We start from the raw sequence: 17,129 nt of genomic DNA, 5'->3' as shown, positions 1-17,129 counted from the left end.
TGGAGGTGGATGCAGATCAGCTCAGCTGTAGACACGGAGGGAGCAGGTTTAGAAAGGTTGTATTTTATAGCACTTCACATAAAAGGTATCACAAGAGCATAACACTAACTACAGCAATGTTAACAGCATAGGTTTGTGTGCAGAACAAGGGCCTGGTGATTCCTAAATGACTGAATTAAAGGTAAGACCATCTTATTTTATTCAAATGACATTTTTCAGGGAGGGTTTTTTATCTTTATCAGAAGGTCAAGTGAGAGATTAGGACAACAGGCATTATTAACTTATCCTTACTTTTATTCTAATCTTAAATGAACCTCTTCAATAACCTTAACTGAACCTAAACCTAATCTTCACTAACCTTAGGCTAAACCAAAACTTAACCTAAGCTTATCTGAACTGTCCATAAACTTAATCAAACCTAAACCTTCCTAATATTAAACTAAACCTAACTTTGGTCTTTCTTATCCTAACTTTAAATGGATTAAACTCATCCCAGTCTTGCATAATCTTATTCAAGCCCCAGCCCAATCTCCCCTATGATCAGGATAAAACTAACCTTAAACCAACTTTATATTTACCTCAATCTGCTGTATCATAATTTAAATGAGACCATTTTTTTTGGTACAGGCTAAAACTAACACTACGCTTTGATTATAATTATTTTAATAAACTAAAGAAGTCAAAGTCTGGACTTTCATCTGGGAAACTATGGTTTGGGTTTTTCATTTTTAGTTGCTGCTGTCTTTGGCCTTGCTCAAAGCGGAGCTGCCAGTTGATTGGTTCCCATCCTGAGGACTGGAGATACCAGCCCTATTAATCTGAAGGATCCATTTACTCAAGCCAGCAACTAAAAATTACACATTAATTCATATTTTTATTTTTTTATAAAGGTACATCACATTCTCAAAGAAAATAACTGGAAATCTTCCATAACTCACAATTCCTGGAGGATTCTTCCAGTTAATAAAAGGGAGTTTTTCCTTCCCACTGTCGCCAAATGCTTGCTCAGAGGGGGTCATTTTGACTGTTGGGTTTTCTCTGTATTATTGTAGGGTCTTTACCCACAATATAAAGCGCCTTGAGGTGACTGTTTGACTGTTAGGGAAACTGGGATTTCATGATTGTTTTATATACATATTATTGCAAGTTTTGACAATTTTAATGATGCTCTATGCACAGGAGAAGGGGGAATAAACAAACATGCATCCATGCATATATGATGGGGATTTGTCTAAAATATTTGTATACACTATATAGCTGTTTGCACTCACAGTGCCCTAATGCAATGTTTATGCAAAGTTTCAACAAAATTGGGCCACTCATCTACGGGGAGATCATGCAGCTGTTTTTCTATACTTCTCATTAGAAATGAAAATCACACATTTAGAAGTAGATAAAAGTATTTAAATTACAATCAACCTCTGATAACAGATTATAATTCATATTAATAGGTACAGTTAACAGTTAAACTGTGCTTTGATTTACATTATTGTAAATTATTTTTAAAAATTCCCCCTCTTGTTCATCTTCTTTCCTTTCCTATTCCTTTCTTTCTCTTCCTCCTGTCTGTCCTCTTTCTCTTGACAGTAAGGTGATCTGTTGTAGCCACAGTAAAGGTCAAAGGTTAGGTTGGGACAATTTGTAACAACAGGAAGTGTGTGTGTAGCCTATGAATATTTAAAAGACATAAATAAGCTGTCCTGGAGGATGGATATATCACTTTCTTTGCATGTGTGTGTGTGCGCATGTGTGCGTGTCTGTGTGTGTAAATGATTAAGCTCAGTTATTGAAGAAACTGATTCATTATTGATAAGATTATGAAAGCCATTAATAACAGCTGATTGCATTATTGATTAGACCAAATAACATAGCTGCTGAAGTTCCACACAAACACACACACACATGCACGCACGCGCACACACACACACAATTCAAAAACATTGCATTGACTTCTATTACCTGTAACTACTATCTTATACCTTAGTAATAGATTCCTAAATGTTTTCTACTTGAAATGTGATAACTTTAAGAATACTTGCTTATTGTTGTCAACTGATGAACCATATCCTCCACAACACTAAATTGAACCTAATTAATACTAAATATAATCTGTGTTTATCCTCCTCTTAAACAGACATTATACCAAACCTCAATAATCTTAATCAAACCAAGGTATCCCAAATTTTAAACCAAGCCTAACATTAATCTGAGCTTAACCAGCTCTGTCCTAACCTTAAACTGACTCTGTCCCAACCTTCTTACCATAACATTAATCCAACCAGAGCCTAATCTTTCCTTGGTCTAGGAGAAAGTTAAACTTTATATTTACCTTGATATCATCATAACCCACACCTAATCTAACCTTCATATAGCCTCAAACTGACCTTACTGAAAGGTTTCTGTATCCAAAAGATTAGTTCCTGTGAATGTGACCTTAACCTGTCTTTATCCTAATCTTAAACCCAAGGTTAAACTTAACATTGAATTAAACCTAAATTTAACCACAACTTAACCTATATCTATTCTATCTTTATGCTATCATTCATAAGCTTAATCCAGTCTAAGTCAAATCTTCCCTTAACCTAAACTGAACCTATATTTATCTTAACCTTAAAATAAACTAATTTCAACGTCCCACCTTAATTTTGTCTAGGACTAATCCTTTCAAGGATTGATATTAACCTGATCTACCCCACAAATGGTATTTTTTTAAACAATTTTTCTGTGTGTATATATATATACATATATATATATGTTACATCTGACGCAAATTTCTTGATGTGAATCTGCTAAACCAAAAATGAAACTCCCCTGAGATTCCTTCTATGGTACTTCCTGTCCATCAGATGTCGTGGCGTTCATCCTTCCGCTGCTCAAAGTTTCGCCATGTCTTCGGAAAGCCCGCCACCAAGGAGCACAGCTATGACGGGATGCCAATCACCAGTAGTGTCCACGACAACCACTACTGCTCAGCCAATCCCTGCTTCATTGCTGTGGTGACCGAGTGCACAGGAGGCGGGTCGTTTTTAGTCCTGCCCATCCATAATGTGCATAGGCCTTTCTTGTTTATTTCCTCTTGATGAACATAATAAAGGGGGAAAAAAAGGGGAGACATCAAATTTTTAAATAGTTTCATGTTTTTTCTCTCAGACAGGCAGGGTGGACCCTCAGCACCCAAGGGTGTGTGGTCACAGTGGCAGTGTCCTGGACGTCAAGTGGAACCCATTTGATGATTACTGCATTGCCTCATGCTCGGAGGACTGCACTGTATGGCATTCATGCTTTCCCGTGTGTGCGTGTGTTTATATTAAATCTGCAAAAGGCTGTAAATGGTTCAAATATTAACTCCAGAGCTAGGTTTGTGATAAGGAAGGGGTTAAACTCTAGGGAAGTCATATTTGGAATCTTGATGAGTACCGCACATAGATCAGTGCTGTGCATCTATACAGGTGAAGATCTGGGAAATCCCACTCTATGGCGTCCAAAAGAACCTCACCAAGGCCAAGAAAACTCTGATTAGTCACTCCAGAAGAGTGGGGCTTATTGAGTGGCATCCAACTGCTGAGAACCTCCTGCTAAGTGCTGCCTATGACTACAAGGTCAGTGCTGATCAAAGACAATAACATTTTGTCCTGAATTGATGTGCCATTTATATTTCATATAGGAAACAGTCTTTAATTATATTTCACTTCCTTGTATGTCATGTTGAAAATGTACAGAAATCTTGGAGAAGATGGAAAAAGCCAAATATGTGGTTAAAATATAAGCCCAGTGTTACTGCTATCTGGACACAGTGTTACGCCTCTTGGCGTCACATTTCAATGCACTGGGTAACCTTTAGGGCAATTTTTTGTGTGGACAGTAAACTTTGTTGACAGCCAAATTACTGGTAGTTTTAGTGCCTAAACCCATCTGTGCTCTCTTGGCTGACAGTCTTGTGACAGTAAAGGAGATGCCAGCACGAGAGACACTAATGTCAAAGAGCTTTGGTGGTCTGCTTTTGGGAACCCCAAATAGAAAAGGTTGTAATAGAAATAAAATAACATTTATTAAGTTCTATTAGAAAATACAACAATACAACAATGTGCTTGTGTTAGTATATAATCAGATCAGTATTTCCAGTATATTTGAGCTGTAAGACAGACCTGATTTTGTCTCTCTCACTGCTCCAGGTCCTCCTCTGGGATGTGTCCCAGCCCGGTGCAGTAATCAGGTATCCGGTTCGGGTGGTGCTGATGCCAGTCCACCACCGCTACCCGTCTGAGACACTGCTGCTTTCAGTCAGCTTCAACAGTGATGGCAGCAGGCTGGCGGTTACTTCCAAAGACAGACATGTTCGAGTCCTGGACCCTCGGTCAGGAAAGATTTTACAGGTATGTTTACTTTATATGACTGTGTGTCCTGATGGAAAATTTGCAGGAAGGTAACTGATGTTTCTGCAGGTGTCTAGCAGTAAGTCCCACAAGGCCAACAAAGTTTTGTACATCAGGGGGTTGAAAATGCTTCTATCTACTGGCAGCTCACCTTGGAACCACAGGCAGATTGTTCTCTGGGATCCTGTAAGACTGATTTTTGTTTTTTAATTCTCTTCAACTGTAATTTGAACCTTTATCTGAACTGTGCTAATTTTGAGGGGGCTTAAATCAGTATTCAGTTAGCAGTATTTTCTAGCAGTAAGAATAACAATCTTTTTCCCATTTTCTGTATGCGTTTTCATGCAGGATGACTTATCTGAACCTTTGTACGAAGAAGATCTGGATGGGTCTGCTGGAGTCCTCTTCCCGTTCTACGATCCAGACACACACATGCTCTACTTGGCTGGAAAGGTCATAAGATTAAGTATACCCACAGATCTGGGCTCTGTTCCAGCAGTTTGTTGTTAGAAGCAATCTCAAGTTGCTGAAATACACCCAAAACACCAACTACTTATGACAAGGTGTGCATTTAAATACCAGTAACCAGCAATATGAAGGTTCAGGTTTGCTGTATGTGTTGCATTTATGTTTCTAGGGTGACGGAAACATCCGGTACTACGAGCTGAGCACTGAGAAACCTTACATCAGCTACCTGACCGAGTACAGGTCCCTGCTGCCACAGAAAGGACTCGGTGAGACCAACAAACACATTAACGAACATCAACACACACTAAGTGTGTTAGTAAATGAAAGCATATGTTCACCAGTCCAGCTACATTCCAACTCTCACCAATGGTCCAGAGGGATCTTGGAGTAGAACAGCTGCTCCTCTGCGTTGAACTCTACTCACACCCAACTGGGAGGAGACCCTGGGGTAGGCCCAGAACCTGCTGGAGAGATTAGCTGTCTAGTCTGGCCATCACTGGACTCTAGAGCAGTGGAGACATCTTCTCATTAGTGATGAATCACACTTCTCTGTCTCGCAATCTGAGGCATGAGTCTGGGTTTGGTGGTTGCCAGGAGAATGGTACTTGTCTGACTGCATCGTGTGAAGTGTAAAATTTGGTGGAGGGGGGATCATGGTCTGGGGTCGGCCCCTTAGTTCTTGTGAAACAAACTCCTAATGCTTGCCAGCATGCCAAGTCATTTTGGGCAATTTCATGCTCTCAACTTTGTGGGAGTTGTTTGGACTTTTTTGTTCTTTAAAATCAGGACCATCATCAGACCAGACTTTCAAGCTGTAACAACAGAAAAAGGCAAAGAATTTTAAGCTCCTTTTAGAGTCTCCACAATGTTTCAAATGTGAGACAGAACTAAAAATGTGTTTTGACCTCTGACTAACTCCAGGGGTCATGCCGAAGCGCGGCCTAGATGTGAGCGCCTGTGAGGTTTTCCGGTTTTATCGCCTCATCGCTATCAAAGACCTGGTGGAACCGCTGTCCATGATCGTACCACGAAAAGAGGTTGAGATGATGCATTTACATTGCTATCGTGCTTAAAGGTGATCAGTGTGCAGGAAGTAATGGTACCGTTTTCCATCTTTTCTTCCAGTCAGGAATTTTCCAAGAGGACCTCTACCCAATGACAGCTGGAAACCAGGCAGCCATGACGGCTCAGGAGTGGCTGTCGGGGGTCAACAGAGGTCTGTAACCTAGAAGCCCCATCGGGTACACTAAAGATATTTATTGTGTGAATCATCATATATCTTCTCATTAGGCCCAATACTGATGTCCCTGAAGCCCGAGACTCGAGTAGCCAACCCTTACCCAGAAACCCCAGCTGGGAAGGGGCTGGTGAGGCAGCTGAGCTCGCTCAGGTTCCAGAGGAGCGCAACTGTTAGCACGGTGACGGGGATAAACCAGGACTTTATAGAGGAGGTACAACACACTAAATATAATCGAAGTATTTTAGCTGAGATTTCCAAGAAAAATATGCAGATCATCTGAGATCTGAGAAGCCTTTTCTTGATTTTAAAATGTTATACTCTTGTTAGAGTATTTCCCTCAAATGAACTTGGGAATATATTTTCAATAACTATCACATCCATCAAAACTGACCTGAGAATAGAGCTTGTTTGAAAGTATCTCTCTAATAGGTTTGGTGCTGTTCTCTGTTGAGGCCTTCCTGGAGGAGCAGCTGTCCTATCAGGACGCCAAGTACCCCAAAGATCTGAGCGATCTGTCTGGGTGGCAGCCAGATGAGACCCAGGTCCCCCTGTGGACATATTGCTGCACCCCGCACTGCTGCGAACCTACAGAGAGACCGCCACCGATGTCCGAGAGCGAGGTTGGACGATAAAACACTGCCGGAAAGTTTCTCCTCCTCCTGCAAACAAACTCAGGGTTTTGTCTGTGTTTCAGCTCCTGCAGGCGTTTTACAAGCAGCAGGATGAGATCAGAGGTCTAAGGCAGGAGCTCCATCAGAAAGATGTGAGCACACAAATAGCAAATTATGAAAAGTCAGTTGTTGTGAGACTAAAAAAAAAAAAAAAAAAAATCTGTGTCTCTGTGTTCACGTTCGGCAGATTAAAATTGCTCAGCTCGAGGTGGAGATCAAAAACACCAGAAAGAACATGAGGGCGACCTTCTGATTCTGACCCTTCAGTAGAGGAGGAGCTCACAAAGGCAACATGACCCACAGAGCTACAACAGATATCCAAGTTACCCTCCAGTAAGAGTTTTAAGTGGAAATCATCTTGTTTTTATACAGTTCCAGGAAATGGTCTGCTAGGGACCAGAGACTGTTTACCTACTCACCTCACAAACCTGAAATACAAGTCATCATCTGATATAAAGAAATATACATTCACTATACAGAATATATAGTGAATGTATATTCACCATTCACTAAAGAGTGTTTCTTCATTAAAAACAGTAATGTATTACACATTAGTGGAGTGTGTTGTCACACATTGACTGGCACAAAACTTTTAAATCATATCAATTAAGGGAAAAAGTCAGTATGTAGGGAATAAGTGTGGATTATATAGGAGACAGACGGGATGCAGGAATGCAATTTTTTTTTTTTTTAAATTAAGAGTCCTTGTTTTTGGTCAGCCTCAAAAACAGAGCTGAGATGTGTGAATCCTAACAGTTATCAGAGACAGTGTAAGTTTTGTAAGTTTTGAGCCGTCAATGGGCTCCAAAGAAAAGGTGGATCACATCATGTCATCACCAAGAGGCTTTGGACTTCACACTTAAACCTCAGCATTAGCATTTTGACCTTCATGTTTGCAGCCATAAGTTCTCTTATTGAAATGAAAGGGCGAACTGCTAACTTATCAGCTAACACTAGCAAGCTTTTAGCATGCCACCTAACCCTCTTAATTAGTTTGAGACTAATGAAATACTAGAATCACACTCGGCAAAACTTGTGTTAATTTTTCAGATGGTCTGTGCCACACCTCCAAGTCATATTATTAGTCTGATAATTGCATCACAAATGCTCCAGAACAGCTGTTCCAAACCCAAAAGTGAGACACACAAACCAACACCGTGGTTCAACGACGAGGTGCAGACGTTTGTGCTCAGTGGCAGACAAGAAATGAGTCCATCAGGTCTCCCAAGATAACAACAGAGACTTCTGCCTGCATTGCTATATAGACTCCACCCACATTCAGGTGGTACGCAATTGTAATGGAAACAAAAGCGTGTCGAGTTGCGCGGAGTCGGTACTAGTGGAAACAGCATAACTGCCCCCCCCCCCCCCCCCCCCCCCCCCCCCCCCCCGCAGTCTTCTGAAGTCCACTAAATGGCAGCGCTGCCTGTTAAGTGACTAAACCCGGGAAAAATTCAGATTCAAAGCAGGACCAGTGACACAAAAGAGCACACAGCAGAGCCATGAGCAAAATGTTAAGATTTTATTTACAAAGTCCTTTTTGTATGCATTTTTTTTGTTTGCTTTCATTTAACTTACAGAAAGTAAAAAAAAAAAAAGAAAAAAAAAAGAAAAACACAACCTAGACTACTCAGTGTAAGTTTGAAGGAACATCTGGATTGCTCTACTGAGGAGAAAGAAATGAAAGGAGGCAGAAAGAGAGGAGAAAGGACAGAGACAGAGCATTTCCCCAAACAACCATACAAAAAAAAATTAAACAAAAACACTTCCTCTGAAAAAATATTTCTTTTAAAAAGCTCTGTTGGCAAAAAAGACAGAACACGGTTTGCCCTGAGCAGGTTTGGCCTCGGCGACAGGAGGACGGGGGAGGGTAGCTTTTTTTTTCTTTTCTTTTTTTTTTTTTTTAAATACATATGACAATGACTTCATCAGAGCAACATCCAGACTGATGACATCAGCGGCGAGGGGAAATGAAGGGTTTGGTTTTCTTTCACATTTCATGAATTTATTTATTCATCCATTGTTTTTTTTTCTTCTCTTGTAAAAAAAATTTGAAATTTGAAAATAAAAAACATTAATGAAAAACTTTTCTTGGGATGAAGAGAAACTGATGTAACATCTGACACTTTGTTTTTGAGCTTTTCAGGACTGGTGATTGGAATTTCTAACCCTAAATGACCTCTGACCCGAGACTCTGGTTAGAGATCACTTCTATCTTCTGGCTCCAGCTCCTAAAATGTGAAAATGTTTCTGCAGCTTCTTATTTTAACGGCTAATTGAACTTTTCTGAGATGAGAAAAAACTGATACTTTTCTACGAAAGTGTTTTCTTCATTCCTGAGTTCACAAAAACAAATGTGCTACCACAAAACCAAAAAGGTAACTGGTTTAAACTTAAAGGACACAAAGGATGTTATAGAAGTTTACGACTGATGAACGGGAACAAAATTTGGCTCAACTTGTAGAAATTAGTTTAAAAAGAAAAAAAAAAACAAACAAAAAGAAAAAGGAAAAAAAACAAACAGAGGCGTTTTAGACAATAACGGACGTCAATTTGGTCTGCGAGAGGCAGGCAATGAGGGAGCGGAGGGAGGAGACCACTTTCAGTATTGGGACGCGGCCCAGAATGCAAGGGGGAGGTGGCAAAGAGGGGAGCACTGGCAGCAGGGCTGGGTCAATGCGTGAAGGTCAGGGAGGGGTCTCTGCTGGCCCTCATTCATCATCATCATCATCCTCATCCTCGGGGTCCCTCTTCCTCTTCTCTCCTTTGGCTGGAGACAAATCCTCATCTGCAGGAGGAACAGCAGGAGTCATTGAGCAGGTCATTTAACAGCAACGGCAAAACTTTGAGGAGCTAAAGTGGACAAAATCAATTCCACAGAAAGCATCAGTAATAAGTGTTCAGTGTACAAATGGAGCTTTTACCATCGTCCTCCTCATCTTCATCATCTTCTTCCTCCTCACTGTCCACATCTCCATTCACCTCTCCATCCTGCAGGGACAAAGACTGGCTGTTGATGCAAACTCACCGGGGCTGCAGTTATATTACAAGTTCACCCAGCACTCAAATACTGAGTATGGCTCAGTCACACTAACTCAGTGGTTGCCAGGTGACTGCACTGAATTTTTGCACATCCAGTAAGGTGTCGGTCTCGTAACAAACTGAGGGCTCCAACATGCTTCTGTAGTGGTCCCACAGACAGCTGTGCAGATTGTTACCTACATGCTGTTGCATGTTACTCTCACCAGGGGGCAGCATCACAAACAGCTGATCTGTGGACCACTCTTACTGACCGTTAAAGACAGATGCACTCACTGCAGTCTCCATCCGTGATCCTCATGCCTGTTCTTGGTGAACTCTGCTGTCACTCTTTTCCCTGTTCCGGCCCATTTTTCAACTAGTCAGCATTCTACGCAAACGCACAGAACCACTGTACTATAAATTTGGCATAAGGGTATTGCACCCTCAACCTCTGGGTGATCACTTTTGATCTCAAGATGATTGCACAGGCCTGAGAGTGACTCGGACTGACTGCAGTCACCCTCAGATTGGCAAAGGCTTGCAAATAGTTGCCATCTAATGTAGAAACACAGACAGACTGCCAACATGTTGCAAGTCTGCATCCATCAGTGCAACTGGTCTGCAACACGTCTCTTTGCAATAGGGGACTCGACTCAACTGGTTGCTTTCTGGTTATTTTCCTATTTAACAGCAAGGTTTCCAAGCACCTGTTTTGCAGTGAAATCATCGTCCTACAGTGACTAAACTTCTAATTATTAATGTGAAGTTCTGGCTGGACTCATCACAAACAGACTAAATTGCAATTACATGCAAACACCACTGAATTGCAGACTTTTTATTGCTGTCTAGATGCACACAGGTGTAATTATTTGGTCATGCCACCGCCTCCAGGCCCAATTAACACCAGACAGAAATGAAGTAAAACTGATCCGAGTGGTCACACTTGCAACTACTGCTGAGGTAACTGCATAAGATGCAGATATCTGGGACAGGTAGTCCCACATTAGGGAAGCATGTGGAGGACAGACGGGCAAAGACGCCATAGGAAAACCAGCAAAGAGGAGACGGTGCACACATTTTATATCCTTTTGTTTTTCCACATAAATGTTGCCGATCTAGCTCCAGACTTACATCATCATCACCACTGTCGTCATCTTCGTCGTCATCCTCAGCCACTACGTCTTCCTCATCCTCCTCTTCCTCTTCCTCAAAGTCCTCTGACTCACCCTCTGTAAAGAGAAAAAGGGCCATTTAAAAATCTGTCGCTTTCATTTTGCTTTTCTCTCACAGCCTCGCTGAAAATCAAATCTTCACCTTCTTCGTCCTCATCATCGACTCCGTCTCCCTCGCCGTCAGAGTCGGAGGCCTCGCAGTCGTCGATGTCGTAGCCATCCAGGTAGGTGAGCTGGGGGAGGAGCTTGAAGATGGAATCCCTGTAGTCACCCAGATTTGTCACCTCGCAGTTAAACAGGTCGAGACTCTTGAGCTGGGGGAGCTTTTTCTGGAGAGACAAAGAGGAACACTTGATTAGTGATCAAGAAATGAAGAATTCATGTTTCCAGAAAAGCGCTGAAAGAAAACGAAAACCACAGGAAACGACTGTTTTAACCGACCCGCAGCGCCGCCCTCGTTCAGCCACAGTACACTGTATGAGTTAGCTTTAGCCAGAACAGTGATGACCCCAAACTGTCCTGCACTATACTGTATACCTGAGGGTCAGGATAATGACAGCAGGGCCAAAAGGCAACCAATGCCAGATTAGATCCAGCTGGCTGACTGCCCCCATGTTGGCTGTTACATCTCTACTTTGTGCCAATACAGTTTGACGTTATACACACAGAAACCCTTATAGAAGAGTGATCTGTCATTTTTTTTAACATCATAATGATGCCGACTCCACCCACCAGGGGCTCCAGGGTACTGATGTCTTTGAACTTGTTCCCGCTGAGGTTAAGGTGCGTTAGGTTCACCAGCCGCTCTGCCAGGACCTCCAGACCGCCCAATATCCTGTTGTCACTGAGCTCCAACTGCAGAGACACACAAAGAAACAATGAGCCTAAAACAAAAACAGAAATATCACAAAATGGTATCGGTGCTCCTCCCAGCAGAATCTGGAGCCTATCCCAGCTGCCATAGGGTGGAAGGCAGGGTAGACCCTGGACAGGTCACCAGCCTGTCGCAGGACTAACACAGAGAGACAGACAACTACGAACCAGGAATAATGTGTTAAAATTAAAACAAATATAAACCACTGAGAATACCGTCACTTTCTGTGATTGGCATCATTAAGGTAAGAACTAAGTCCTCCAAGGTTTTAATTTGAAAATCCTAGGTCACATACTTCGAGTTAATGTGTTCTCAAGAGTTCCAGAAAACCTGACCAAACTTGTCTAAGATTTTTAGTACATGCAACTATGGTATCAATTTGAAGGTCTTGGGTATTGTGTGGACAACAGGAAACAAATATAAGAGAATCAGAATTCAATAACTACAAATCAAACCATCAAATTTTAATCACCTTATAGAAACTAAAGAGAAAATTTGACTGAAAACCTCACAAAGCTGAACACCCACATCTGCTTCCCTGGAGCTCGGCCCTCTCACCTTTTTGAGTTTGTCCAGCTTGGGGATGTCAGCTACGCTGGTCAGGCCGACGTTGATGAGGCTGAGCAGCTCCAGATTGGAGAACTCTTCTGTGATTCCTTCGATCCTTCCTTCACTGGAGCGACAGTTATCCAGGACCAGCTCCAGGACCTGAGGAGAGAAGAGCAAACAGCACGGGGTTAATCACACGTGGCTCAAAGGCACTCCAACCAAGGTGGGGGTTTTTTTTCCTGCCAATTTTAAACCTAAAAAGTGAGTCATTTTTAACACCATTTCCATTTTAAGCTGCACTTGTTAAAGAAAGTAAAACAAATGTCTGACTCACTGACTTTTTACTGTTATTAAACCTGAAGTATTTCAGGTTCACATCTTTAATATCAAATTGAGCTTTTTGACCTGTAAATATAATTTAATGTAATATAATGTGAAGATGTTCAATCTAGTTAATTTTTTTTTCCTCTAGGCCTAATTTTACAGGCCAAATTTACAGATTTTTTTGAAACAGCCGCTTGTCCTGTCCACATGTAAACAGGTATTTTGGTGGGTTTTCGATGCATTTTGGCCTTTTGTTCACACTGAGTTTTAGATCACCGAAAAACTCCTTCCAGGGTGAAAACTTTTCACATGTCGATGAAGAATCGGTGAAATCGACTCACACTGTAGTCGTCATCTTGTGTCTACTTAACAGTCAGCAATGAATCTATAACCCAAAATGACTCATTTTTGATTTGATTTAATAGCAGGGGGAACTGGGGCTAATTCATATAGTCATTTTCCTCTTAATGAGCTCTACCTGGAGGTGATGATGACCTCAAACTGAAAGTGTGGCTACCCGCAGATACAGTTTCCACTGAAACATATCAGTTTCAATGTGCAATCGCAGTGTTATCTTGATATTAACATCAGATCATTCACTGTGTCATACTTCCTTTGCTATACAAGTTTATGTGAAGGCATCTCTTCGACCCGTCATCAGTTTATGGACTCACTCACAGGCTCGTGCTGAACTAATTTATGGTCATTTTAAGCACCCAACAGGACGATTACCTTGGGGATCCTCAATGCCTAACACCTTGTGGCTGGACAGATCGTGAGCCAATACGTGCAGTTTCACTGTCAGAACCACCCCTCGCTCCATACCTCCGGTTTCAAAACACCAAGATGGCGAAACACACCCATAAGACGACTTCGCAAACCAGTGGATGACATGACAGTGGGCCGTTTTATGCTGTGTGGCTCCTTTTGTAAATAAAGTTTAAGGCTTCACTCTTCCACAGAACACAAATTCAACATTTCAAGACTCAAAATGTAGATTACAGTTAAAAATTTGGCTTAATTAGTTAATGCACTTGTATTTCTGGTATAATAAAGCAATTTATTTTCAGCTGGATTTTAATTGTACATTAAAGCATTTTCAGTTAACAGGAGGACTTTAAGTCTGAATAATGTGGAGAACATTTAAACTTTCTTTTGGCTGCTCCCTTCAGGGGCCACTACAACGGACCCTGTCCCAGTATCCTCCTTCACTGCATTCATGAATTTCCTCTGTGGTCCTCCTCTTTCCCCCCTGCCTGGCAGCTCCATCTCCAACATCCTTTGTCCAATATATCCACTATCCATGCTCTGCACATGTCCAAACCATCGCAGCCTTGCCTCTCTGACTTTGTCTCCAAACCGCTCAACCTGAGCTGTCCCTCTGATCTACTCATTTCTAATGCTGTCCTTCCTCATCACTCCCAGTGAAAATCAGCTCGTCCTCCTATCTTTTTGTTAGTGCCACCATCTCCAAACCACACGTCATACCAGGCCTCACTACCACCTTGTAAAATTTCCCTTTCATTCTTGCTGCTATCCTTCTGTAACCCCTGACACACATCACCCATTTCACCCTGCATGCACCCTCTTCTTCACCCTCCGCCGATAACTGTCCATTGGCTTGGATGTTGACCGCTGGTATTTAAACTCACAGATATTACACACACATATACAGTGACCTTATTATTTAAAACTTTGGCTATGTTTAATACAAAATAAGGTAGCATATAATAGGTCCACCTTATTCTCACTCATTTCTTTATACAATGTACATAATTTGTACATAATTTAAATAATGTTATAACATTATTTAAATTATGTACATTGTATAAAGTAAAAGAAACCAAAATCCGGCAAAAACAGCAGTAAAATCATTCACTCCGGGTGTTAGTGTTGTTTATTCGTTGCAAATCTCGTTATTTTTTGTTTGTTATCAACACGATTAAAGTAAAGGACATAACACTGGGACCCCACAGAGTAGTGACCGCGATAAAAAGGCCGCCTGCGCAGTTTCATGTTGGAACGGGGCCCGGCCGAGGCTCTGTTTGTAAACTCATAGCAACACGTGATGCTGCTATGTTAGCTCTGCCGCTAGCTGCGTGTTACTACCGGCCCTTTCGCTCCGCCGAGCGCCCTCTGATCGCCCCAAACTGATAAGCTGCAGCGGCGGAAAACAACTCTCTCCCAGCTGGTTTTATGGGAAATAATATAGCCGAGTGTACTAAAATGGGGACATAACGAAACAGCCACTTTATAAAAGTCGCGCTAGCACGCCCCTGGCTGCGCGCCCTTAGCGCGTTTACGCACGTTGGGTCCGACTAATCTCTGGAAACGCGCTCGCGTAAACAAAGTTATTTTTACAAAGTAATCCAGTGAACCAGAGGAAAGCAGTTTTTAGCTAAAATGTAAATAAATAAATAGACGTGTCGGTACTTAATTACTGTTATTGTAAAAAAAACAAACAAATCAACTTTGAAATAAATTCGATTCTAGACATTAGCCAGGCCCGGGAGATCTCAATTTTATTTTTAATACCCGAGAAGAAGGCGGCTTTACGTTCATTTTCACGCGTAGAGATTTATATTTAAATTTAAACAACTCACACGAGCACTGAAAACACGAATAAAAGGAGAAATGTGTGGGCTTGGAAATGAAAACAGCGTGGTAAACAACTGCGTGACTGCGCCGTTTACGAGCGGAGATATTAATCCGCTCTGGAGGTGAAAGGAAGCAGCTAATTAAAGCGTTTTACTGACTTTATATCAGCACAGACCCCACTTTTAGCTTTAATTACACGTTTTTATCACTTTTTACTGAAGCTGCAGAGCCGCTGCCATGTGCTCGCCACCCCTCCTCCTCCGGCCGGTTTACACCACATCGACGCCGATATAAGAGCCCGCAAACCGAGAGACTCACCTCCGAGGGCGACCGGTGCCTCAGCTCTAAGGAGACCCTCTTCTTCATGTCCATTTTCCTCCGGGTTTTGCCTGAGTTTGGGTCTTTGCGTTGGGAGAAGCTTGTTTTCTCTCTCGTCCGCTCTTCAGCATCAACACGCGCAACCGGTGTGAAGGTAGCGACTATAGACACGCGTCACTTCCGGGAAGGGCTTTCAAAATAAAGCTCCCATTAGCGCAGCGGAAGTAGAAACTCGGCTAATTCCGCCGAGACTTTCAAACACATTAAATCCATGAGACCTAGTCTGAAATTTAGCCCGGTCTATGCTCGAATTTCCTCTTGAGTTAATCCAGCCTGTGTGCGAGTACTACGCTTCATACTTTTATTTTAAAGAAACTTCCTTTAGATTTCTAGTTTACGTTCTTGAGATTGACGCAAGCTCGGAACGCTCCCGTGGCGCGCGTGGAAAGTGGGTCAAGCCATTTGCTGCATTTTATGTCCCCTGTTAAAAATTACATATTTAAATCTCGCACAGAAAATAACGAAAAAATTGTTTTTTGTTTGTTTTTAATCAAAATATTTCATTACAGACACAATTTTTAAACACTGAATGGGAAAACAAGTAAAATTACTACAGGACTCCTTCACAAACCTTATTTCCTGAATTATGTATCATTATTAATGACTCAATTTATGTTGTTTAAAATTTAGTATACCTGCTTCAAGTCTTCATTTCACTTCACACTAGTAAGATGAAATAGCCTTTTTATACTATATCAAACTGCTAATTGTAATTGTTAAAGCCAATTACATGTCTAATCTTATGTGAATTCTCCCTTTTTAAACATTACAAGATGCTTGATTTTAGATATAAACTATATAATGAGGTCCCTTTATTAATAATTAATTTATTTTCCTGTAATTTGGATAGATAATTAGTATTTTTCAGCTTGGGAGTTGTGAATTTTGAGTTCCCGAGGAGCTCTTAAACACCTCAGATGTTAATTTGTAAATGGAGGGAAACGGCCGCAGCGGGGGAAAGGTGCTTATCAGCGCCACTGCGGTCATTTATAGTCATTACACAGAGAAATAGTCGACCACGTGCAGAGTTGACTGTAGATTAAGGTGATTTATTATTCAGCAAAAGTGATACTAATTCAACAAAAGTTACCCTATTTATTATAGCAATAGTATACTTTATTACATTTTTATTACATACTATAGAATTCACTATATTGTGTTAATACACTATATTGCCAAAAGTATTTGCTCATCTGCCTTCACAAACATATTTTGAGTACTTCACATCCCATTCTTAATCCATACAGTTTAATATTTGCAGACCATTTGCAGCTGTAACAGCTTCAACTCTTCTGGGAAGGCTTTCCAAAAGATTTTAGGAGTGTTTATGTGAAATTTTGAAAATTCTTCCAGAATTATTATTCTCACATTTGTGAGGTCAGATACTGATGTTGGATGAGAAGGCCTGGCTCATAGTCTCCACTCTACTTCATCCCAAAGATCTTCTATCAAATTAAGGTG

The 17,129-nt window shown here is 41.3% G+C and overlaps 2 protein-coding genes across 2 annotated transcripts; one reads left to right on the top strand and one right to left on the bottom strand.

Annotated features, from left to right (window-relative positions):
* The first annotated feature begins 2,837 nt into the window (after window positions 1-2,837).
* On the top strand, window positions 2,838-8,508 carry LOC115796987 (coronin-2B-like). The gene is made up of 14 exons (XM_030753482.1): window positions 2,838-3,047; window positions 3,151-3,267; window positions 3,450-3,599; window positions 4,173-4,373; window positions 4,443-4,559; window positions 4,722-4,826; window positions 5,011-5,107; window positions 5,763-5,878; window positions 5,967-6,057; window positions 6,132-6,292; window positions 6,534-6,701; window positions 6,776-6,844; window positions 6,940-6,983; window positions 8,475-8,508. Exons 1-14 carry the CDS (start codon window positions 2,847-2,849, stop codon window positions 8,506-8,508), a joined length of 1,671 nt encoding a protein of 556 aa, XP_030609342.1. The 5' UTR covers window positions 2,838-2,846.
* Window positions 8,509-8,617: 109 nt separating this feature from the next.
* LOC115797172 (acidic leucine-rich nuclear phosphoprotein 32 family member B-like) lies at window positions 8,618-15,787 on the bottom strand. The gene is made up of 7 exons (XM_030753677.1): window positions 15,609-15,787; window positions 12,378-12,527; window positions 11,678-11,800; window positions 11,088-11,274; window positions 10,905-11,002; window positions 9,677-9,743; window positions 8,618-9,540 (listed from the first exon to the last, which is right to left on the bottom strand). Exons 1-7 carry the CDS (start codon window positions 15,660-15,662, stop codon window positions 9,464-9,466), a joined length of 756 nt encoding a protein of 251 aa, XP_030609537.1. The 5' UTR covers window positions 15,663-15,787; the 3' UTR covers window positions 8,618-9,463.
* Window positions 15,788-17,129: the final 1,342 nt, after the last annotated feature.

This window comes from Archocentrus centrarchus, chromosome 18 (genome assembly GCF_007364275.1).
Source record: "Archocentrus centrarchus isolate MPI-CPG fArcCen1 chromosome 18, fArcCen1, whole genome shotgun sequence".
In the NCBI taxonomy this organism is placed as follows: domain Eukaryota; kingdom Metazoa; phylum Chordata; class Actinopteri; order Cichliformes; family Cichlidae; genus Archocentrus; species Archocentrus centrarchus.
Note: the sequence above shows the minus strand (reverse complement) of the source record. Positions and strands in the feature narration are given on the sequence as shown.

Excerpts from the sequence above, each read along its gene's own strand:
- LOC115796987 (XM_030753482.1), top strand. The coding sequence starts at position 2,847 with ATGTCGTGGCGTTCATCCTTCCGCTGCTCAAAGTTTCGCCATGTCTTC. Across the intron at positions 3,600-4,172 it reads GTGCTGCCTATGACTACAAG|GTCCTCCTCTGGGATGTGTC; the intron begins GTCAGTGCTGAT and ends TCACTGCTCCAG. Across the intron at positions 4,560-4,721 it reads AGATTGTTCTCTGGGATCCT|GATGACTTATCTGAACCTTT; the intron begins GTAAGACTGATT and ends GTTTTCATGCAG.
- LOC115797172 (XM_030753677.1), bottom strand. The coding sequence starts at position 15,662 with ATGGACATGAAGAAGAGGGTCTCCTTAGAGCTGAGGCACCGGTCGCCC. Across the intron at positions 11,801-12,377 it reads AGCTGGACAAACTCAAAAAG|TTGGAGCTCAGTGACAACAG; the intron begins GTGAGAGGGCCG and ends GTGTCTCTGCAG. Across the intron at positions 11,003-11,087 it reads CGATGATGAGGACGAAGAAG|AGGGTGAGTCAGAGGACTTT; the intron begins GTGAAGATTTGA and ends TTCTCTTTACAG.